Genomic DNA, 24,887 nt, shown 5'->3' on the forward strand with positions numbered 1-24,887 from the left:
TCTCTGGTCCCACCCTCCTCTCCTCTTGTCTAGACTTCCAAGTGCTGGCCTCTGTCTCCCCGTCTGTCCCCCCTCCAGCTCTTAGTCTTCATCCTCTGATTGTCACTTTCTCCTTCACAACTAAGATCTGTAAGTGTGATTAGTTAAGCTGACTGGGTGGGGAGTTGAGGGAGGTTCAGGAAGGGGGACTGGGACACCCCTAGCCTTCAAATGGCAGTTATGTCCTTGGTTGTGACTCCTTATCCCTCCACTCCTCACCCTAGACACACATGCCATTTAATCACTCTCTCAAGTTCAAAAGTGAATGAAAACTGAAGGAGACTGTGGGACAGGGGTATTTCTGTCACACCCTTTCTCTGGAGGGTGGTCTGGAGGAACAATAGCTTCCCCAGCCCCTTCTTCATACCTCAGGTTAGAAAAGGCAGTAGGGGAGATGGGAACCAGAGTGGGGATGACAAAGACCCCTTCCCAAGAGGCTGGGAGGGAGGAGGGTGGGCTGCATCAGAGCGGCTGTTCTCTCAGTGGTGGTGTCTCCAGATAGGGGCAGCACCCCCTTTTTGCTGCCTTTCCAGAGAGAGCAGCAAGAGAAAGAAAGAGAGAGGCAAGCGAAATTCCTGAATGGATAGGCAGATGCTACGTCATCGGAGCTGCAGCCTCCACTCCACAGGAGGCGAGGAGCTGGGGAGAGGAAGCCCAGCCGCGGGGCCACCTGGACGGTCCCTCCTCACTGAAGCCTGGTAAGTGGCCACTGGTACCAGGGAAGGTCTTATCCCCATCAGACACCTGGGCTAGGGATGTGAAGGGATCCCCTAAAATCAGTCAGAGCACCCTAACCTTCCCACTTTGCCTACTGACTAATGGAGGCTGGTGCAACGATTATAGAAAGGAAGGGCTGATAAAAGATTTAGGGGGTCCCCAAAATGGATGAAGCATGTGTGTGTGTGTGTGTGTGTGAGAGAGAGAGAGAGAGAGAGAGAGAGAGAGAGAGAGAGTGTGTGTGTGTGTGTAGGGGTGTGTGTGTGTGTGTGTGTGTGTGGAGGAGGAGCTGGTAGCATAGGGTTTCACCTCGGCTTCCTGGGCATGGACGCTGAGCTGGAGGCAGTGGCTCTGCCCAGCTGCGAGTGCCTCTCTCCTGGTCCCCCTCCTTCCCCTAGCCCATGCTGGCTGGAGACAGCTCACTAAGTTTGTCAATGGGATTGGGGGGGCTTTAGGGTCACGGTGCTACTGATCCTATTAATCTGCCCCTCCCTTCTCTCTGCTAGACATGGCCAACATCTTAATGCTTGTGCCTGAGGAGAGGCAGGAAGGAAAATTGTAGTGGAGATAGGAGGAAAGAGAAAAATGGTTCTGTATTTGAACTCCTGACCTTCTTTCCCCACTGTGGCTCTTACTCCTATCTGCCTCAGATGCTTCAGGTTTTCCAGGAGGACAAAATCTGAGGGACTTGGGGGTGGGGCGAGAGAAAAGGAGCTACATTTCCAGAAAGGTGGAAACCAGAATTAGGAAAAACTCAAAAATATTTTATAGAATTTAGATGAATTTAACTCCCCTTCTTCCTCCCTTTTTCCTGTGAGTTGGCAGGTGGGAAAGGGACTGAGGGGGCTTAAAGGCAAATGAGGTGTTGTGATGGATGCTTACATTCTAGAAGGGTAGAGAACCCTATTCCAGTCTTCTTCAGACCCATCTAATGTGGGGATTTTTTTTTTTTAAGGAGGGCCAGGGCTCAATGGAAAAAGACCCCATTCCTTCCTCTAGTCATCCACTCAAACTGTGCCTTCTGGGAGAAGGCAGGGACCCTGTGAGTAGTAGAGGCCAGAGCAGACTATTCCTGGTACCCCAGAGCTGCACTGCTGGGAGAGGCTGAGACTGCCAGCCATCATACATGCACACACATGTTCTGTGCCTGCTGGGCTGTGTTCCTTATCTCCATATTCCCCTGGTGGGGGGATGACAGGGCAGAGATCAGTGAGGAGGTGTACAACTGCCCCAGGGATCCCTCAATTCTCATTGATTAGGGTGGAGGAAGGAGCCCAAGGCCCCTAACTGTCCTTGTGACTATTTTCTGGCGTGTCAGCAAGTTGTTTTTTGAGGGGCTTCTTTGGTATGAAGATAATTTCAGACTGAGACATCCCTTTATGAAATGCGTGGGCTGGTGGAGCCTGGCTGAGAGTCAAGTGAGTATTCATGGGCATTAGAGGTAAGGAGGGGAGTCAAAAGTACCCGACTCCTAGAAATCAGGCTTAGATTTAAGGCTCATCGGGCTCTCCAGTCCTCTTCCTTTTTCTGATTTCCTCTGCACTTAGGCAGATTACCTTTCTGACTTAAAAAAAATTAGTTGTAGAATTGAGTTTGAGGTAGAAGAATTCACCAACTTGTCCCCCCCACACACATGCATAAATACACTCCTAGCATTTTAAGAGCCAGCTCACCTGTGGTGTGCATGTCCTTCCCCCACACCATAATTTAACATGATGCCAAACCGGTGAGAAGGTAAATATAAAGTACAGCCTGGTTCCATACCCAACATTAAGATAATAATAATAAAAAAAATAACTGCTTTATCGTCATGCCTTTTGTGTATGTGAAAAAGAGGGGGAAGAAATGATAGCTGTGGGACCTGTCTTTACGGATCCCTAGAGAGACACAAGGGTAGGTGACAAGAAGAGATGAGTGGAGACAGCTGGAGAGACTACACAATTTAGAAGACCCCCAATGTGCACAGCACTTCATAGGGCACAGACAAAAGTGCATCCTTAACCTTGAGCCTTCATCACACCCTAAGTGTACTCTCTGGCAGACCTTGAGCAGTGGGAATCTTCGAGGAGAAAGGTCCATCGGGCTGGGGATTACTTCCTTAGGCTAAATCTGAACTCTCCACAGGCTCAGCTCAGATCTCTTGTCCCAGGATTTGGGATGGAGTGGAAGGAGGCTGTGAGGACAAGGCTGGGCTGAGGCTGTCCGGGCTAGATGGAGCTGGAGAGGCTGCAGGCAGGGGTCCTGCCTGTCCTTCGTGTCTAGGCTTTTCTTTCCAGGCCACATCAAGCCTGCAGATTGAAGAGGGGAACCAAGGCTGTCTAGGTCCTGGAGACACAGGACTAGGAGAAAAGGAGCTGGTGAGGGGTGATGGGGACACTGGAGTCATGAGGGAAAGCGTATTGAGCCTCTTTAAGGACTTTAACATTTGCATTCTCCTCCTTGGCAGGAGCTGGGCATCCAAGAAGAAACAGCCTCATTTGTTCTGGTGTCATCGTAGGTGGCTTCCTTTGGCTTTTGGGGTATTTATTATTCTTATTTCTTTTTGATAGTGGTAGGGGTGGGGGAGGAAAAAAACTGTCAGCCCTCCATCACCTGTGTTTTCTCCTGTTCTGTACACCTCTCTTCCCTACTCTCTGTCTCTTTTAGCTTTCAGCCCCTTATTTTGGTTTACTCTGATTATACTTAGACCTGTACAGTCGATGATAATGGGAATGGAACAAGGTACCTTGGGAAGGAAAGGCTACCCTGCTTCCAGTACTGTAACAGAGAAGAAAGGCATTGGGGATACAGGGACCTCTTTCCCCCTTCTCCCGTAGGCTCCTGAGGGTGGAGATAGGGGACAGTTGACCTGGAGGTGGGGGAGGTGGTTCTTCGGGAAAGGGAATAGATGGGTGACAAAGGTGAGGACAGAAAGGAGTGTGGGTTATGGTGAAGGGGAATCTAGGAAGGAGGTGTGCATACCAGGCCACTTACTCATAAGCATTGGGAGATGGTACTCCTGGGAGTATCTATGGATTTGTCATTGCATCCTTCGGAGTTGATAGTTTTGAATGTGTGCATGTGTGTGCACACACCATAGGAGGCCATTTGTTGAAGGCTGAGGGTATTGTAGAAAGGGCGACATCTGGATGAACCAGTTTACCTTCTACCATCTTTGCCACCTTGTTCTTACCTCCCGGACACCCTGGGGCTTCCAGGGGAGTGTACGGGAGCAGACAGGGGAAGCAGACTTGCCCCTCTATGAGAGAAAAAACCACTCCTGTCAGGAAGGGTGGTATTCCCAGGGACAAAATCCTCCAGATTATACGACATACTCTCTGACATTTTCTGCCCATCTGAATGTATATACATATATATTTTTTCATACAGCCTCAGCATTTTTTATGGCCAATTCTTGCTTTTAATTTGTTACTACCCTGTAGACAATACAAATATTTGACAGCAGAAGAATAATATACAATAATGTTCATAATAATGATGCACATATAAGACAAAAATAAATATATGAACTTATCCTCCCCCAAATGCAGCTTTCCTCTACACCTTCAAGGCAAATTTACCTGATAATTGAAACAAAGAAAAAATATGCTTTTTATTTCATTACCTGAATATTTTAAGAGAGGGTTTACTGCCAAAATGTATTTTGTAACCTGAATTATAAAGATCTATCCAAGAGCTGCATCCAAAGAGCAACATTCAGGCCATGTTTTTCTCTACATGGGCCTCTTCAGGCATAGACAATGGGTGGGCATCAGGGCATTATCCATGGGGGTGGGGACAGGCTCTAGCAACGAATGCAGGCTCCTAGGCTAAGAGAGGCAATTCCAAAATCTGATCAGCACCTGGGATTTGGTATGCTCCCCTCAGAGTCCCCTAGAAATTCCCTGGAAGGACTCAGGGTGGGGTCTGCGGACCACTGAACTACAGAGCTTGAGCTGGCTGTGCTGTGTGCTGGTAGCAGAGGACTCTGCTTCATCTGAGGTGCTCCTAGGAAGACAGGCTGATGGACCGAGCTCAAAGGGCCTTCTACTGTACCCATATTGCTGCAGCTGTCTGCCACCTCTGGGCCTGCTTTATCTAGTTAGCAGAAGGGTCTCTTCTGGTCAAAGAGACTGTGGAATAGCCATAAACACACAACACAATAGATGCACTCCATACACACCTACACATAGATCCCACAAAACACAATTTTTCAAGATCCCCCCTCCCATAATCCACATAACTGCCAACACAGACTTGCAGACACGGGCAAAGGTACATACATGCCTTTATTAATTTATGAATTACTAAATTTATAAACTTAGTAATTTATGTTTTAGGTACAGTGTTAGCTACCATGGATAAAAACATGTTTGAAATTGTCCCTGCCCCTAAAAGACTGTCTCATTTGCTACCCTCCAAGCGGTTTCTTTTTTGAAACTGGAACAACATGGCTTGATATGTAAACCAATCCCAGGTTATGTGGTTGGGGGAGTTTTCTGTACTTTCCTGGCTTATAGCTCTGTCTCCATTGGACTAAAGATGATGTCCTTGTACTTTCATGCCTGAGCAAGAGCAGTGGGGGATCAGCTGCCAAGCACACCCAGACAAAGCCAAACAAAAAATTCTTTGGTCAGGAACCTGAACAGAGGTGGGGACTCCATGGGGATAGTGCCAGAACCATTCAACTAGTCCCCACTTTCCTTTGTGAGGTGTCTGTCCTTCTTAAATTTGGACACTATTTAGGCTGAACTACCTGAATAGAACCCAAAGCTACAGTAAGAGACTAACAGTGATCTTGCCCTTTATCAAGATATTTGGGAAAACTTAGATATATTTTCAGAAGTCATCTAAATGTACTCAATTTTCTCTTGATCTTGGTTTTTGAGAAAGTTCAGCTAAGTTTGAATTTGGCCATAAAGGTGGGGTGGGAGAGTCTCCCCTAGGCAAAGAAACCATACTGTCCTCTCCCTCCCCAACAAAAATACAGCAGTGGATGAAAGAGCTGGGAGGCTTGTGCTGATACCAACTACCTCTTGTCAGACTGTGGACTGCCCAGGCCAGGGTAAGGGGTTGTGGAGATAAGGGGCCCCACAGAGGGCAGGGGACTTGGTTGGAAATTGTGACAGAGAAGAAAGGGGAGAGTTTTAGCCAGTAGGACAGTTCATCCCCACTGGCCCCAGCCAACCAACCACCCATGGTAAGGGGAGGAAAGGGGAAAAGTTTGTTTAAGGTGCTTTTAAAGGATCCCATAGGAAGGCAAATGGAGTAACATTTGAGGGAAAGCTGGTGTCTGGGGAAGTGTAGGCCCTATTTAGAATTGCTGGAATGTGGGGAGGACATTGGGCATCTTATGATCTTAGGAAGGGAGTGAGGCTGTGTGCTGAGAAGTCTCTGAAGGGAGTTGTAAGTGTAGAGAGGAAAGACTGGGGCCTATAGTTCTTCCTGGGCCCTATCAGTGATACATTTAGGGAATGTATTTAGCATCAGGCCAGTAGGTGGATCTGTCTGTGAGAATATTTGAGGAGGGTTCTGTTTTTTTTCCAACTGTACTAGAGTAGCAGGGACTCAACACTTTGCTTCCCAGGGCTGTATCTGGGCATCTGGGGAGGAGCAGGAGGAAACAACGTAGGGAATGGACACTTTGGCTCTGCCTCTTCCCTTTCCTCCACACCATTAGCTAGTGTGCTCCCAGTTCTGGGAGGGTAAAAATTGATGTGGTGGAAGCTTCTAGAAAGCCTTTCCCTTGGGTAAGAGCCTTGGGATCCTGTGGAGTCTAATAGGAGGGAAAAGCCACATCAAGCCAAACCCTGAAAATGCCCTGAGACCTGAGGAAATCAGGTTATTTGCTTCATCTTCATACTACTATTCTGGTGAGGAAGCACAAGTTCTCTACCCACAGCCATGCTGCCAACATCAATGGCAGTGATTATTCAGACACTCCTCAGTCTTTGGGAAGAGCACCAAATTAAATCCGTTGGCCATCAGCGTGCACCTAACCAAGACAAATGTCATTCAGGCTTGGCTTTGTCCTGGACTGTGCAGAGGGGCAGATAAAACAATCTGTCCTAGGGACCTGATGGCCAAAGGGGTGGTATCCTAGGGTACACCACTGCGGCAGAACGTTCAAGGATTCCTGGTTATAGGAGTTAGCCAGTGTTAATCCAACCAACAGGCTCCAGGAATATGACTGGGTCATATTCTATGGGACTTGCCCAAACTGAGTTCTAGAGTTTTTCAGCAAAGGCACTGGGAGTGGGGTGAGTGGAAGGGTAACTGGCTCCGGATTGGGAATTGGAAGTGCTTCCTGGCAGGCACAGAGACTCAGATAGGGGGCCCCAAGCTGGGTCCAGAACTCTGCTGGCAGCAAGAATTAGGATCCTGCCTGCCGGCCTGTGCACCTATATCTACCACCTGAGTTAAGCTTAGACATTATTAGGCTCTGATTCATCTTGCAGAGAGGCTGAACCCTAATGTCTGCCCTGGGCCAGGCCAGGTGGGGAGCCTTGGTGTCCTGTGATTCTCCTCACCATGACCCAGGCTCTCCAGGAGCTGAGCGGACTGTGGACTCCAGGTTGGAGGCGCACAGGTCGTGGAAGGGAGGGAAGGCGCTAGCAAGGGCTTCATGACGGGGTCATATTCTATGGATCTTGCCCAGAATGATGCCAGCTGGGATCCTCACTCCCAGCCCCCCTACCTGGAACTTTGGTGGTGCGAACAGGCTTAAGAAACCTTCCCATTCCTGCGAGGTGGAAAAGGAAGCTCAGCCCCACGCATATTCCTCGTCTCTCTGCAGGAGTCCTAAACTTCCAAAATCTTTCCTCCACTATTGAGTTGAAAACCAGGAAAAGAGGTCCCTGTCCATCCTAAAAGATTAGGGTCACAGTCTGGTAAGGATCAGAACCCGAGAAGCACAAAGAATATTCTGCTGGAAGGAGGCAATTAGGAGTCGTCTGGCATCATCAGGTTCCTTTTGAGGGGATTTCACCCAATTTCTTTTTCATCATTGAGCCCTGTCCTGGTGCAACATACCTAGGGCCGAAATGCAAAACGTAAGACCTACAAAAAGAACGAGGTTGGAGATCAAAACCACAAACTGCAGTGAATTAGAGATGGAAGGCGGGTCTCGGGGTGGGCGAGGCAGCAAGAGCTGAGAATCAATGCATAGAAAGAGTATTCCCCGCCCCCCCCCTTTCTGGGCGGGGGGAGGGGAGCCCCAATTGAGCTCTGGGGCTCGGCCTGGGCAGAGAGAAAGGCGGGGGAAAGAGGCGGTGACGTCAAACTCAATACACCCAATCAGAGGATGGCCTGGGGAGGGAGTGTGAAAGGATGAATGAAAAGTCCGGATCCGGAGCACACCGGGGCCAGAGCCGCGGCGGAGGCAGAGGAGGGAGCTGGAAGGTGAGACCTGCTCCGCCCTGATGGCCTAGGCCAGGCGGAGGCTCGGATCTGGGCGGCCTCTTCTGCCCCAGCGCGCTCTGAGCCCTGGCTTCTGAGACTCTGGTCCGCATTGCTCCGTGGGCGGGAACCAGCGGGAGGATCGCGCGGAGAGCACATTTGGGCACCTGGGCTGGATGTAAGTGGCCTGGCCAGCGCGGGGCACGAGGTGGGCGAGCGCCTCGCAATCCAGTGTGCCCGTGCGTCCGCCAAGAGGGGCTGGCCGAATCCCCACCCTCTCTGGGTCTCCCCGGACCTCATTCTCTTGGATTCCCACTCCTGATCACAAATCCTGCCAACTCCAGGCGCCTCCCTCTCGGACCCCTGGCCATTTTCACAACCCTGCGCGATATTTAGTGCTCTTTGTACAAAGCCTCCTCTCAGGGGTTTTGTGGGGCCTGGCACCTAGCCGCCGGCTTTCCTCTCTCGCTTTCCTGGATCTCTTCCCAGGTGGGGTCTTTATCCTTTACCACCCCACAGTCTTCCCTCTCTAGGAAGGATTTCCCTGCTTCCTACCCAGGCGTTTCTGGGGGTTTTACCTCTGGGGTTTCTCTGCCGGCTCCGGTTCTTTACCCCACGCCGGCACAGGTTCGCTCCCTCGGCTCTTGTAAGTCGAAGATATGGCGGGCCTCACAGCGCCTTCCACTCCTACCCCTCGTGGAGTCTTCAGCTGCGCCGAAGGCTGAGACTCTGGCTGCTGGACGCGCCCTCGATTTTCCAGAGGAGGGCAATGGGGTTCCGGTGAGGATGGGGAGGCCCCAGCCTAGGTGTCCGCCGTCTTCCCGGGTGGCACGAAAAGCTCACGAGTCTCTTCTACCAGGGACCAGCGGAATTCCTATTTCTGGTTCAAATGGGGAAGCGGGAAAAGGGGAGTTGGATGGTTTGGGGGTCTGGGTCCGGGGCCAATCTCCGGACCTCGACGCCACCCGCCATTGCGTTCTTTCCACTGCGTTGTCGGTCTCTGTTGTGTTTATTTCTGTGTCTGGGTCTTTTTTGGTCTCTGACACCATTTTTCTCTTCACTCCTTACCTCCACTCGGGTACTAGCCCCCTAACTCTCACTGCTGGGCGACCGGGAGGCTACGGAGGTCCTGGAGGCGGCGGCGGCCAGCCGGGAGGCTGCGTGGAAGAGGCGGCAGCTGCAGCCAGGAGGCGGGGTTGGTTGTTATCTTTGGTTATCTAGCTGTATGAGTGGTGTGGAGTCTTCATAAAGCTAGATAACCGAAAGTAAAAATAACCCCATACACTGCGCAGAGGGGCCAAGGGAAAGCTGGCCTCACTGGTGGGCGGGGGAAGCCAGGCAGGGATCTAGAGCCTGGAGGACTGACCGGCTGCATAGGAAGCCAGAGGACCCGGCGCCCACCGGCCTCGAGACTGCACTGGTCCCAGCGACTTCCCACTCCCAACCCCGGTCTATGCAGGTAGGAATCAGCGTCCCATTTCGATTTAGCGAGGTGAAATATTCTCCCTCCACCTGCCAGGAATTGGGGAGCAAGGAAGCCTCATTGTGGTCCCTTGTGGTGGGTCCCTGTTCAGGATGAGGCCTTTTCTGACAGACTAAACTGCTCCAAGGGAGAGATGTGTTGAAATCCAGTTGGGGGGGGTCCAGGCCTCTCCACTGAGCAGTTTCCCCACAGGCTGTCACAGTTGCAGCCCAGGTAGGAGGATTAGGGGGATGTCGCCTGAGAACATTGGTCCTTGCCGAGAGCGGTCCAGCTCAGCTGGGAGCTGAGAATGGCAAAGTGGATATAGGACTGAAGGTCTGGGCGGGCTTGTTCAAAAACAGGGTGGCTGGAGAAACTTTTACCCAACCAGGATTCTGGGGCAGCCCGGAGCAGAGTGTCTCTCTGCTCCATTTCCATATTCTTTCCTCCTGCAGAACCAGGACCTGAGTCAGGTATCTTAAAAATCCCTCATGTTGCTTTGTCATTACTGGCCAAAGGGATTGAGTGGGGTCTTTGAGGACCAATCTCACTCTTAGGAATCGTCTCCAAGAACAAATAGCCTCAAGGAGCTCTGAGGAATTCAAACACAAAGGAATTTGTAGCTTAGTATCTATGCTGCTGGAGAAAGCAAAGAATTAGAGAGATTAATCAGGGCCGTTCTTAAAAGAATCCATTTATCTGGCCTGACCTAAATATTTTAAGCAAAAGAGTGTTGAGGTGTAGTTAAAAGGAGAATGGTCGAGGTTCACTTTGTAGAAAAAAAGTAAATGTCTGGAAAGCCAGAAGTGGCCCTTCTGTATTTCTTACACTCCCCACCCATCCCCCACCTCCAGCATTCCTGGACACACTGCAGTAAGGAATTATAAGCGGGCAGGAGAACTGGACAGAATAGCCCTCTACTAACTCCAATTTCCTGTGTAAACTTAAAATTTCCTCCCAAGACCTGATTTTATAGCTAGAAGATAATGATTCAATTATATATTATGTGGGAGGAATATTGGAGAATCGAAACTCAAAAAATTGGCCTTCAGGGAGTGTGGAGTACATATGTCTCCTTCCTATAGAGATTTGAAGGACAGATGAGCCTTCATAGCATCGGTAAGATCAGTGGCGTCTTACTTTCTCAGCCATTTGGAATTTGGGTTTTCTAGAGGTGGGCAGGGGGAGACTGGATTAGGAAGAAAGGGAGCAGGGTTTAGGCAGGGATTAATGATCCCTAACACTACCTTCTGGGCACTCAGCCTACCTGCCTTCCGTTAATCTAACACCATGAGGTAGCTATTATTAATCCCATTTTACAGATGAGAAACCATAGGCTCAAATGAGTTGCTAATGTCACTTAGAGGTTTCAGACCCAAGGCTTTTTCTACTCAACTTGCCTGTGAGAAGAGCTGGAGAATGAGTGAGTAGGGAGAGTAATATGGGACTGTGTGAGAAGGGAGGGTTGAAGGGAAGGAATGGGGCCTGGTGGGGCTAGTGCACCCACAGAAAGGACCTGCTTGTGAGCAGAGACTGGGAGCTGGGATGAGAGAAGGAGAAACATCAAGAAAGACAGGCTTCCTGTTTATTTTCCCTAAGCTTTCATGCGGCTTGCTGGAAACACGTGTTTGGGGATCTGCTCTAGGGCCCATCCACGTGAGACTTAGAACCTGTGTTATTAATCACAATGAGTTTATATTACTATTGTTGTCTCTTCTTAGTACACTTGACCTAGTGCAGGATCTCCAAAGGAGAATAGAGGAGGACCTAAGGGAACTGGTGGGTTGAGAGTTTACACCCTACCAAACTTGTACCTCAGTGAAAAGGGGGACTAAGGCCAGGATGAGTGTGGGAGTGAGGGTTTGTGTCTGCCTCATGTGAACATATGGTGTGTGGGTGTGGGTGTGGGTGTCAGGAGAGTGATGGTGACTGTGAGCTGTGTGTGTCTGCTTATGAAATTGGGTGGCGTGTGACCGGGTGGGCACATATGCTTCTGTGGTGGGCAGAAGTCTTGGCTGTGAGCTCAGGGATGCGTGGCTATGTCTAGTTACAGATCCACTGTAGGAATAGACACATTCAGGATTTGGGGCTTTACCAAAGGCAGACATCATGGTGACCCTTCTATACTGGTTAGCGTCTCACCTCCTTCCACCTGACCCAGTAGGAGAACTAGTGGGCAGAAGGTAAGGGGAGGCCGGTTTAAAAGGGGCTGGGAAAGGTCTCACCAGTTACCAGTTAGGACACTTCCTGCCTGTATCATCACACTTCCCCCTACCTCTAAGATTTTTCAGTTCTATTCTTCAGATCTTGCTACATTATCTACAGTGTTTTTACTAGAAACCAAACTCTAAGCTGGTTTCTTCATCCATTTCTCTCCTCAGCACCTCATCCTAATACCCTTCTATTGGGTTCTAAGTCCAGGAATCTAAAGGCAATTTTCTCCTAAATATTCAACTCAAACTTTGCATTATTACCCACACCCTCACCCTGGGACAGATTTTTTTCTCTAATTCCAGGCAGGGAAAGGGTCTTGTTTAAAGGTCCTTATAACTATAAAACACCATCATCTAGCAGCTAGGCAAATCTCTGGGCCTTGACTCAGATATTTGTGTAATGGGGGAAAGAATTTATAACCTAAGGTTGTTAACATGCAGCAAAGGAAGAAGTCTATATAAAAGATCTTATAATATGTCATGACACTCATGGGTAAGGAGTAATTTGCAGATTGCAGAAGAGTTAAAGGCTACAGTTTGGAAATATTGATAGCATAGCATTGATCTCCGAATGTAGAAAGGATGGCCTTTGGTGTGTTTTTTTGTTGGTTTTTTTTTTTGGTCTTATTTTGTTACCCTCAGTAGAGTGCCCTGGTGTCACAACTCACAGCAATCTCAAACTCTGAGGCTTAAGTGATTCTCTTGTCTCAGCCTCCCAAGTAGCTGGAGCTACAGTTGCCCGCCACAATGCCTGGCTATTTTTTTTAGAGACAAGGTCCTGCTCTGGCTCGGCTGTTCTCAAACTCCTGAGCTCAGGCAATTCACCTACCTTGGCTTCCCAGAGTGCTGGGATTACAGGTGTGAGCCACCGTGCTTGGCCTTTTTGATATGTTCTTGATAGAGGATTTCAAAACATAAAATTGAGGAACTTCCCCCTCCTTTTCCAGCGTTGGGAGTTAAGGATGGACTCCTGGGAACCTGAGTAGGAAGCATCTGAGGCCTCTGGAGAGGAGACATAGTCATGAGAGGCCTGTTAAGTGGGAAGAGGCTGAGTCTGTATCTCAAAACAGCCTTTGTGCTATCTCCTTAATGGATCTTATCTCTTTTTACTTTTTTGAGACAGAGCCTCAAGCTGTCGCCCTGGGTAGAGTGCCATGGCATCACAGCTCACAGTAACCTCCAACTCCTGGGCTAAAGCGATTCTCTTGTCTCGGCCTCCCACGTAGCTGGGACACCCGGCACAACGCCCAGCTATTTTTCTGTTGCAGTTGTCTTTGTTGTTTGGCAGGCCCAGGCTGGATTCAAACCTACCAGCTCTGTTGTATGTGGCTGGCACCTTAGCCACTTGAGCTACAGGGGCCGAGCCTGGATCTTATCTCTTATGGTAAGACTATTTACAACTGGTAAACTGACTTATAATGATAGATTAATATGGCACATGTAAATGATAATTTCAGATTTATGTCCTTAAACTTTAACACTCCAAATAGAGTTTACAGACTTCTCTTCATCGCTGAGTGACTTTTAAGAAGGATGTCTTCTCTTTTTTTGCCTCCCAAACCAACATACCTAATCCCCAATGCTACTCCTAAAGTTGGTAACCCATCAGAGAAGCACAGATCCTTCTGCATTCTTCTGTGTCTGGAAGTCCTTCCTGAAGTCTGCATATTCAAGGTTTGGAAGTTGGAATCTGATGTTTATTTTTTTCACCTTCCTCCAACCCAATTTTCTGGGGACAGACTGATCTTCCCACCTCCCTTCCTTTGCTTGGGGACCTCAGCAATCTGGGAGGCTAATGAACTGTGTCTCATTCGGAGGCCGGCTGTGCCAACTTCCCTGGGAGATAAATAAGTTTAGGTAAACACTTTAAAGTCACACGAGGGAAGGAGCCACAGAACTAAGAAAACACTCTTAGGGCTTTGAGGAAAGTGAAGAACAGGGTTATGGAAGGAAGGGTGGGTGGGTGGGTGCACATCTAGGTAGGAGCAAGATAAGAGAAAAGGGGAACCCCTTCTCTGCCACCCAGGCTCTCCCAGAGCTAGAGTGACACCCCCCCTCCTCCTGCCCTAATCCCCCATTAAGGCAGCTCTGAGTTTGTTATGACAGCGGCTGAAGGCGGCTGAATTGCTGTTTGCTGTGTCTGCTAATTGGACTGAAGGGTTGGAGTCTGGACACTGAAAGGGACTATTGTTGCTGTTTACCTTCCACAGCCACCTCTCTGGGGACCTTCTGGGTGAAGGGGAGCAGCACCCCCTCAGGGTTATTGCACCCATTCCCTGTTTCTGCAAAAGGGAGAGACAGTTTGTCATTGCTCTGAGTGGTTTGAGCTTCCACAGGAAGAGACAAGCCCAACACCTGAATTGGTCTCATCTCCTGGCCAAGCCCAGGGGCCATCCAAGAACTTCTAAAACGGGGTGCTATAGGTTGTCTTCCTCCTCCCTTTCATTTCCTTCTTTGGGGATCCTACCTTGTCTCTTCCTCTAGCTCATCCCTTAACCCCTGCATCTTTTCTTATCTGCTTTTTTCTAGACTAACAATTCTCAACTTGGTCATGCAGTATGTCACCTGGGGAGCTTTTAAAAAAAATACTGATATTTAGGCCCAGCCCAGACCAATGAAATCGGAGTATCTGGGAATGAAGTCTAGGCATCAGTATAATATCATTTAACATGCATCTAGGGTTAAGAATCACTGATTCAGGCTTGTCTGTCAGCCTGGGAAACACGTAGAAATGCACACACTTGAATGCATGCATGCACATGCACACATGCACACACAGACATGCCCTGATCTTTCCCTGCTTTTCCTCCCAAGCTCCTGATATCCATAACACTATAGGCAGGTTGTGTGTCTTTCTTATCTTTGTTACTAAATTGTAGGAGCCTTTGAATTTAGGTGGAATTTAGGGGTCTATACTCCTGGCTCAACATGAATGTTTCTCCTCAAGGGCAGGAACTATGGATCCATCTCCTCGTGGATTTCCACATGGGGTCCAGAGGAGGACTGAGCTAATCTGGGGTGCTTAAGTCATTAGGGATGAAGTTGGGGGAGATTCAGAGATTCATTGACTTCCATGTTCTTTCTCTTTCAAAGTAGTATTGGTAAATTGGAGGTCTTCAGAGAAGAGAAATTCTCTTCAGAGATACATCATTCTTCTTCCTTACTGTTCCAAATGTTTCTCCTTCTTCTCTTTCCTTTAGCAGCTTGCCTGGGGCGGGTGGGTGCACCACCACCCTCCCACCCTCTTTCCTCCATGTGGACTGCACAGTCACATCCAGCACCATGGACAGCTCCAGGCGGTGAGTGAGATGGCTGCTGACCCCCTCTGGGAGGATTAGGAGGGCCCTCCTGTCTGCACAGTCAGATATCAAAGATGCTAGGTTGCTGAATCTGTGGGAGTTGTTTGCAGTCAGCTGTGGAGGCTCAGGAAAGACAAAGGCTGAGGGAAGTTGGCATTCCTGTCTCTAGGAAATTGGCTTTGTCCTTATGTGGGGGAGTCTGAATGAGAGGGGCTGTTCTAATAGTAGGAAGGATGAAGGCTATATTTCAGGAAGGGCTTAACTGAAGGCCATGTAAGATATGGAGTGCACAGATCAGGGAAAGTGAAAATGAGCCTTAAATATCATCTGTCCTCACTTATCTCATGGTAGTAGAAGAGATGTGATCAGGTTGGCCAACCACTTAGTGGAAATGCCAAAATCCAGGCTCCTGAATTCTAGTCTTGCACTTTCTGTCATACCTGATACTTCCTTTAGGACTCTCCCTGCCTGAGTTGGGTAGAACAGAGGCCTGATACTGTAGGGGAAACTTTACAGGATACCCCCATACAAAAAAGGACAGGATGTCTGCCTGGGCATGTGAGGTGTCTTCAAAAACCAAGTAGAGGTGAGACTGACTGTGTCTCTGTCTGAGGTTTGGAGGGAAGGTCCTGGGGAGAAACACAGGGGAAGGTATACCTAAGCAGTATCTGGTGAGCCCATGGGAGAAAAGGGCAACCATCTGCCAGGGCACAGCAGCCAGTGGATGGCCACCAGGAGTCTCCAGAGGCCAGCAGGAGTCATGCAAACTGGAGCAGGGCCTGGGAAAGGCCCTTCTGTGTGCCCAGGCCTGCTCCCCCAACACCCGAGCCTAGAAACAAAGGGGCCATTCTCTCTAGGATTTGATGCTGCCATCTCCGGCTGGCAGTGCCAGGTGGTGGGGGCATCAATCCATTATCCTCCCCCCACAACTCCTAGGTCCTCTGGGGCTGGATGTTGGGGAGGTGGGTGTTCCATGCTATGTTGCCATGGCAACCCCCCACTCCCCCCAAAGCACAAAGACAGACAGCTTTCACCCCCACCCCCTACCCTCAGGAAGAACCTGGGTCTGGCTGGGAATCTTCCCTTGAGAATCCTTCTTCCTGAGGCACAAGCCATGGGGGCATAAGCATCGCCCTCTTTTTAGCACAGGGAACTGAAGGGTCTGCCATTGGCAGGCCACATAGGCAAGGAGGCTAATATGTCTAGAGCCTCTGGACAAGGCTGTGTAGGCACTGGTCCTTGTACTTAACCCCCTGTCTTCCCATGCTCTCTGGCCTCCCACCTATAGCCAGGACCATACTAGGCCTTCTCAGCTGAGGTGATGGGGTCTGGACTCCCAGAAGTGAGGGAGTCCACGACCCGCAGTGTACCTCCAGGCTGTGGGAACAGAGAAGAGGAGGGGGCCATTTCTGCCACCCTCCATCTGCACCCTCTGCCATTACTCATTAGGCATTCTGCCCCTCCTTCTGCTCGTTAAGCCTGATTTGCATATATTTGCATAATACAGTTCATTTGCATTCCAGGAGGCTCCTGGTAGAAGCCAGGAAAAAAAGGGGAGGGGGTTGGAAAAGAGAGAAAAGGGGAGAGATTTTGTTTTCATCAAAGTGTGGGGGGAGGGACCGGGGGAGGTGGCAGGAAGGGGACAGGAATAAAAACTCACACTACTTCTTTCTTCCCCTCTGGACTCCAGTGCCAAAAAGAGATGCCAAGGGGCAGCTTTTCTGTCCTTTCTTGTCTTGCTTCCTCCGGCCTTGGCTCCCTAGCCTGGCCCCCCACCTTGCAGGGCTAAGGCTTCAGAAGGCGGCCAGGCAGAAGGGTAGCACGGGGGATGGGGCCACGTCAGGTGGGCCGTAAGGTGGCACCTTGGCAGATGTGCTCCAGGCTGGCCCAGGGTTCTGGGCATGGGGGGACTAGGAATAGAGGATGGGAGAAGGGACAGGAGAGACCAGGGGTGGCAGTGGTCACCCAGGATGGCATATGGTTCTACAGAAGCAGGCGGTGGTGAGACCTGAGCCAGGCTCAGTTCCTGGAGGAGATGCAGGGCTATGGGCAGTTCAAGGAGCACGGAGTCACCTGCAAGAGTGGTGAGGGAGGAGCGCACAGGTGGTACCAGCTACCAGTTGGAAGGTCTTTCTGGGACATGCAAAGGGCCTCCCTGTGCTTGAGGTGACCTCCACCTTGGCGCCTCAGGCAACATCCATCTTCCATCTTCATGGCTGGTGTGACTGGGCCTCTCACAGCCCAGCAAGGATCCCTGGTCCATCCTGGAACTTGATCGTCCCTCACCTCCCCAGAGGATGTTATGCCTTCTTCCCAGTCTTCTCCTTTGGCCTTTTGTCCTTCTGTTATATCCATGATTATTTGTTCTTGGTTCCATTCATTCAGTCCTCTGAACTGACCAGTTCGCTTCCACAAGGGTTCCCCAGGTTCTGCTGTTAGTACACTTTCCTCTTCCTTCTCACTCTTTTCGCTCCACATTTACCATTTCAGCCATCATCTGAAGTTCTAAACTCTCACTCCTTTCTTTAGTCTTCACCTCTCCTAAACTCCAGATTCACACCCTAACTGGGACCCACCTGAAGTCCTGCTGTTAGCTTCCAGATCAGGTGCGGGGCTGGGGCATCTACTCAGCCAAGCCCAGTCACATGCCCAGGCCCTAGCTTCATGGAGACCTGGGAAAAGACCTGTGTTCTTAGTTTCTGTGGTGGCACATAAGTACAGCCTCCCTGCAGAATTCAGGATGTAGCCCGTCCCCCAGCACTGAGCCTCAGGTCTTGCCTGGTCCCTGCCTCTTGACTTCTATCAATGGCATCATTAACCCCCTAGGCCCTCAGGTTCAAATTTTGAACATTATCCTGGACTTGCCTCCCCACCAAATCAGTTACATCAAAATCCATCATTTCCTTCTTTGTAGCCCCTCTCATGTTCATATCTTTCTTTCACTTACCCCTACCTCTATGTCACCTCATTCATTCAGCAGGCATTTATTGAGTACTTCCTGTGTGCCAGGCACCATGCTGAAGGAAAAGTTGAACTACAAAGCTGCTATGAAGAGCTAGCAATCTGGTGGGGAGGCAGACACACAAATAATTACCAGCCGGTGTGAAAGGTGCTGTCCTGAAGACTGCAGAGAGTATGGGCCACCTCAGAAGCACTCAGGAAGGCTTCCTGGAGGACATCAAGAGATAAATGATAAAAGACAAACAGGAATTTGTCAGTCTTAGGAGTTTAGGGAGGTAGGTGGTGAGGAGTAGCCAGCACATGTGAGTCAAGGGTAAAGGAGAGTGTGGTATGTATAGGGACTCACATGCCCATCAAAGGCCGCCTATGCTGGGAGGAGGTAGGGAACGGAGGCAGGAGTCCCACTGTAAAGAGCAGGGGTCCTCAAACTTTTTAAACAGGGGGCCAGTTCACTGTCCCTCAGGCCATTGGAGGGCCAGACTGCGGGCCCAGGAAAAGTTGGCTGCTAATCAGGACAGAAAGCAGCGGCAAAAACACCCATAGGGCAGATAAATGTCCTAGGTGGGCTGCATGTGGTCTGCGGGCCATAGTTTGAGGACGCCTGGTAAAGAGCCTTATGCATTGCACCAGATGTCCTGGGGAGGTTAGCTGACAGCCCAGGGACACCAGGTGTGGGCATGGCAAAAAGCAATATATAGCCAATCTGAGGCAAGGCACTTTTGAATCTGGCTGCTCCCTGAGCCTAGCAGACAGTTAACTGCTTCTCAGTTAACTCTGAACAAATAAAGGAACATATAAAAGGCCTGGAAGCCACCTGAGGAAGGGAAGCAGATCTGCCACCCTCCTTTCAGAATCCCAATCCCACACACTGGGGGTGGGCAGCTTGTAGGACAGAGATGTGGAGAAGCTGAGGTTGGTGGTCCCACTATGAGCAGGAGGGGGCAGCTGGGGGATAGGAGACAGAGATGCTGGCCCCAACTTTATGAGGCAACCAGCTAGTCCCTGAGCTTTCATATATATGTATTTAATATATATATTAAAGTTCAGTAGGTCCAGGGCTACAAGGCTGAGAAGGCTGGAGTGAAAAAGCAGACAAGGGAGTTTCATCCTGGCAAGGTCCAGGAAGAGGGAGAGAGGGAGGGAGGGGATCCTGGGCTCTGAGGGGATTCTCCTTGGAAAAAGGAGGTGAGAGGCTGGAGAGGCAGCCAGGAATGCGCACAGGGTGCCACCACCACCACCCATCCCCCAGCTCAGCCTGTGCACAAAGGCCTCTCTGTGGTCATGGAAGTGGCCCTGTCAGGTGAGGGGGCTTAGTCCCAGGGCCTGCAGTGGAATGAGGCTGAAGGAAGTGGGGGCTGAGGGATGGCTTTAGTGAGGTCCAAGCAAGAAGTAGAGAAGTTTAGGCCATTGTGCTCTGATCAAGCTGTTCCAGAATGGGCTCCTCCCCATCACATCATCCAGTCAGAGCTCCTGGTGCCCTCCATGCCCCCCCCCACCCCCCTGCTGTCACTCCTGATCCTGCTAGCCTCTCCAGCCTTCCCTACCTTCATACCTCTTGGGACTAACCTCTCTTGAGCCTCCTCCTCTGCCCAGCATAGGCCCCAGGGAGGGCTGCTGGGAGGGGGAAAGAGATTCACCGGAGCCAGAAAGGGGTCCCCAGGCCTCCTTGGCCTCCACACCCACTCTTACCTCCCACAGGGGAGCTTTCATTCCTGGCCTGGCTGCAGTGGCACTTTCCCTTCCTTCCAAGTCCCTATTGGGCACACTGGACCTTCCAATATCTGCTTGGATTTAGGGTTCATGAAGAGGTAGAAAGCAGCAGGTACAGCCTCAGCTTGCTGGTGCCCCAAATTGGTAGGCAGAAGAGGTCTATCCACCAGGGGACAACAAAAGGAAGATCTTTGGGGTTTTGATTCTGAAACTGAACAAACAGGCTGGTCAGGATACAGATTCTGCCTTCCCCTATTTACTAGCCGGGTGACCTTAGGCAAGTCACTTAATGTCTTCGGAGTCTACTGCCTTCCTTGGTCATCCTGAAGGTCATTTGGAAGGCTGTGTGCAGAGGCACAGTGTTAGATGCTAAATGCTGAGGGACACGGTTACAGGGGCTGTTGCAGGTAGGTAAGACAATCAAGGAGAGTCCCTGGGAAAAAGGGGGAGGGTTCTGAGTGAATCCGTAATGAAGGCCCAACTGAGAGTCTAGCTGGGCCCTGTGGCCAACACTCTTGTGGCCTCAAGTAGGTGGGCATCCCATGAGACTGGTATGAGAGGGGCCTGTGGTTACCAGTCAGGTGGTAACTCCATGACCACGCTTCTTTCTTTCGTCCTTCTCAGGAAGAATGTCCTGCTGGTCCTGTGCAGCCAGTACCCTCTGTCAGTGAGGGGAAGAGAGGATGGGTAGGGTGGGGTTCTATCTGCTGGGACTGCCCATGCCTGCCCTGCTCCCTCCCTGCAGCCCTCAGCCTCAGGTCCCCTAGAGGGAACACCATTGGTTGTGGTGAAATCACCACCGAATGTGTCCAGAGTGATAGCTCCAAGCCCTGCCTCTCAGGACCCTCTCAAGTCTCCCAATTTTTGGTTCCTCAGCGTTGTCCAGGGCATTGTTCAGAGAAGTCTGAATTCAGACCTCTTTAGGTCCCCAGGTCCCTGGGCCAGGGAGACTTTGAGCAGGAGACTCTTTTGCCTCTAAGCAGTTATTCCTTGTCATACAAGCAAGAGCCAGGAGGAGAAATGGTCTTGGCATCACCCCCACAGATAGCAATGGGCCCTTTAGGCCTGGAGAGAAGGACCAGGCTGAGGTTGGCATATGGTGGTTGAGCCCTGGGCACAGGGCATGAGCTTTACCCGGCTGGGGCTGCCTTCTGCTGGGTTTGTCCATCTGGCACCAGCTGGCTTCCCAGTACCGCCCCCACAACCAACCAGCCTCCTTCTTCTGCTGTTGCCATGACAATTGGCTGCCATCTTGCATGCAGGGCATTACCTCTGATCTGGATGTTCCCATGGGGTTCCTGGAGGGTGAGAGATAGGTCTCCAGGGATCTATCCCTTCTTGATAGCCGCCAAATAAAAACTCACATTAATATATTATTTTTTTAATGGCCAAAATGGAGATTTGCTATGTGTCAGGCTGTGTGCCAAATGCTATCCCTGTTATTTTATGTGGCTAAGAGAGAATAATGAAATAGATTTCACACTGAGTTCCCACCCAGTTTCCTGCTTCTGTGATGGACCTTTCCTCTCTCCAGCCAGGAAATTCTATGACCTTGCTTATTCCTGTCTTAGGAAGTCCTTTCCGATGTCTAACTGAGATCTATACTGCTATGGCACCAGCTCTTTGACCCTTGGCTTGACATGACTGAGTTGAGAGGTAAGGAAGGAACTGCCACCTAGCTTTGGTCACTTTATGAAGACTGCTGGACTTCAGCTATAGGGAAAATGAGGTTGGCTAGCTTGGTTTAGAGAAGAGGCATCAATACCCTAAAATGCTTTGAAATTCTCTCCCTTTGTCCCCATCAGCCCCCATAAAAAGAGGCAGGAGGCAGAGACCTTTGGAAAGGGATAGTCTTCCAGGCTCTCGGGGGACTCCCTTTGGAAACCAGTTTCTACCTCCTGCCACTGGGGTGACTCCTCAGGGTGCCTGAGAAATCCTGGAATGGTAAGAGCTCCCCTCTTCTGGAGCCCAGCTAGAAGACAGAGAATTGTCACCTTGACCTAGAAGGACATCTATAAGGGACACTAAAAGGGGCCAGCTTTGCCAAGGGAATCCTGAATGAGGAACAGGTGGAGAGAAAAAGGAGGCCATTTTTAACTGAGGAAGGGTAGGCTGGAAAGAAGGGGCTGGGGTAATTTATGATATTGTTGTCCCCCACCCTACTTTCCCAGCCACCACTCCTCTCCCCAGCCCCCTACTACTGTACGGTTGCTAGGAGAGCTCTGTCTGAGATTGGGAGGGTTGAGGACCAGGCAGGAGGCTGTTCCATCTGGACTCCTCCTCCCCCACCCAGGCCCACACTCAGATGCATCCACCACCTCTTCCTAGGCCCCAGCACAGCCAGTCTCTGCTGCTGTTTCCCCGCATCTAGGCAGCCAAGATGTAGCAGGGCGTACAGGCAGGCTGAGGATCTAGAGCAAGGAAGAGGCAATAGAGCGTGGAACAAGAGAGGCTGACAGGCTTGAAGGGGGCGCTGCCTGCTGAGGCCAGGGAGCCAGTCAGAGGCAGTCAGGGGTACTGGCCTGGTGGAGCCCAGGCTTGAGGAAGTTAGAGTCCTTCTCAATATGAAGGCAGAGCTCCTATCCCTACCTCTCCAAGCTATGAAGGTCAAAGTTAGAGACCCAGCAAAGAAAGGAGGAGGAAGAAGAGAAGGAGGAGCTGGGGCAGAGAGGAGGGAGGTAAGTCTGAAAAGGCTGAGGAGAGTCGTCTAGGAAGGAGGGTAAGATTGACCATTATGTAGAGTTGGGTGGTGTGTGGGCGTGGCTGAGTGTCCTTCCTCTTCCTGAAATTCTCATTTTAAGGTTCTTAGATAAAGAGGACAAGGTGAACTCTGAGGACTTCCAAAGCTGCTGGCTCCCAACTCTGGATGGGTCAGGAAGGGAATACTGTGCCCACAGCTATGCTCTGACACCTGTTCCTGCACAGCCCCTACTGATGTGCATGTCTTTCCCAGGCATAGCCTCTCCTGCCCCAGGAAGGCAGAAGAAGGTCATGATCAGCCCCCAAGTGTTCATGCAGGCCCTTTCCTAGCCATTATCTCAGTTAATTTTCTCAACAGTCCAGAAAACTGGTGATACTGTCCCCAATTTACAAAGAAGGAGTCTAAACGTCAGGAAGGATATGTCACTTCTCCAGAGCCACAGGGCTAGTAAATTGGGCTGAGCTTTAAATGGGGTTTTGTAGACTCCAAAGCATGTGCTCCCTCCCTGCACTGCGCTGACTTCTAGCACAACTGGGGGAGGGGCACTGAGTGAAGAGGGGAATGGATAGACAAGTGGCAGCACCACACATTCTCAGGTGAAGGGTATAATCTGCCAGATGCTGGAACAGTCCTTGTAAGTTGAAGACAAGACTGGGGAAGAGGCCACAGGAGCCATGAAAACCACAGAATCCTCCCAGGTTGGTCCTTAGCCCAAGAAAAGGATTCTCCCTACCTTCCTAAAGCAAATTCCCTTTGCTCCCTGCTCAAGCTCCCTGGTACTTGGGCTCTGAGTTTCCGCCCTGAGCATCCTTTGCCTCTATTGCCCTGGGCAGAGAGCCTAGAAGAGAAGCCTATTCTCAAGGCACTGTCATGCGGGCCTCTCTGCCATGCCGGCCCCTCTGCCATGGGCCCTCTCAGCTCCTCACCTTTCCTGATGGAGGTGAGTCCTTTCCAGAGCTGCTAGAAGTTTTTCCTCTGCCTCCTCTAAGGTCTACTTCCAAAGAATTTTTTTTTTTCACTCTTGATACTTTTTCTTTTCAGACTAGAAAGAAGAACCTACTTCACCTAGCTGTCCTAAGAAGTCTTCCTGGACTGACTGAAAGGCGAGGCTAAGCTCTACCAAGTTGGAGTTGACTGGCTTCTCAAGAAGCTTTGAGCAGGGGGAAGAGGGGAAGGCCCAGCCCCAAGTCCGGGCAGCCCATTACACCTGGAGCCCTCTGGGATGACACTTTGACCCATCATTCCCCCGTCTACCAGCTGTCCATCCTGGCCTATCTTGATTTATCCTATGTAACCAGAGCTGTGATTCCTATGTCCTCTGAGCTGGAAGTGGCATCTCATGTCTAATAAAGACTCTTGAATGTTTAATAACAGTAATAATGGTAGTGGGTGTACCTGGGCAGGGCTGAAGGGGAGGGACTGTGTGAGATGGGGGGTGATGCGGGGCTCCCTCTGACAGAGACCATGGCACAGAAGCCTCACTAAAAGCAGAACTTCACCTGCTGGGGCCGGGCATAATCTCGTCGGTCCCCACTCAGAGCAACATGCTGATGCTCCCAGACAAGGAATCACCCATGTGTTATCCCAAGGACCAAGAGAATGGGAAGGGGGTGGGGGTGATGCATCCCCAGAGTGCCTATGCAGGAGATCACTAGGTGGCCCTCTGCCACCTCTACAAAGGACCCTCCCTCAGGATGGGTTTGGACAAACCACAGAGAAGGAGCACTCCGGCCCACAGAGCCACCTAGTTCTGCTGCTTCTCTGTCCATTCTCATTGGAAACAGAAAGGAGGGGCGGTGCTTGTGGCTCAGTTAGTAGGGTGTCGGCCCCATATACTGAGGGTGGCAGGTTCAAACCCGGCCCCGGCCAAAGCTGCAACAGAAAATAGCCAGGCATTGTGGCAGGCTCCTGTAGTCCCAGATACTCGGGAGGCTGAGGCAAGAGAATTGCTTAAGCCCAAAAGCTGGAGATTGCTGTGAGCTGTGACACCATGGAACTCTACTGAGGGTGACAAAGTAAGACTCTGTCTCTAAAAAAAAAGGAAACAGAAAGGAATGAATATGGTTACTAAGAGGGTTCAGGTCTGAGAGCAGGCAGGACTTTCAAAGAAATAATAAGACATGAGAGGAATCATAAAGGGGCAGGGAAGCCATAGGAAGAAACTGGGGCTGTGCCTTTGACTCCATTTCCCCACACATTTGTATCTAACATGATTTCCCCAAACCCAGGCACCTTCTTACTCTCTTGAGAGCACTTGCTGGGCAGAGTTAGCAGAGCCCAGGTTGCCAGCACCAATGAAGCTCTCCATCACCTTCCAGAAGGTCAATTCTCTCCTGTAGCCACATCTTATGGAGCTATAGTTTGAGTCCTGGAATTTTTCTCTTTTTTTTAACTTTTTTTTTTTTTTT

General features: G+C 50.4%; 1 protein-coding gene across 1 annotated transcript; it reads left to right on the top strand.

Annotated features, from left to right (window-relative positions):
* The first annotated feature begins 630 nt into the window (after positions 1-630).
* On the top strand, positions 631-23,592 carry CUNH1orf61 (chromosome unknown C1orf61 homolog). The gene is given in 5 exon segments (XM_023516374.1): positions 631-737; positions 3,203-3,238; positions 3,240-3,275; positions 15,009-15,111; positions 23,521-23,592. Coding segments are annotated over 5 exon segments (354 nt in total).
* The last annotated feature ends 1,295 nt before the right edge of the window (positions 23,593-24,887 follow it).

This window comes from Otolemur garnettii, unplaced genomic scaffold (genome assembly GCF_000181295.1).
Source record: "Otolemur garnettii isolate 467f Iridium unplaced genomic scaffold, OtoGar3 scaffold00091, whole genome shotgun sequence".
Lineage (NCBI taxonomy): Eukaryota > Metazoa > Chordata > Mammalia > Primates > Galagidae > Otolemur > Otolemur garnettii.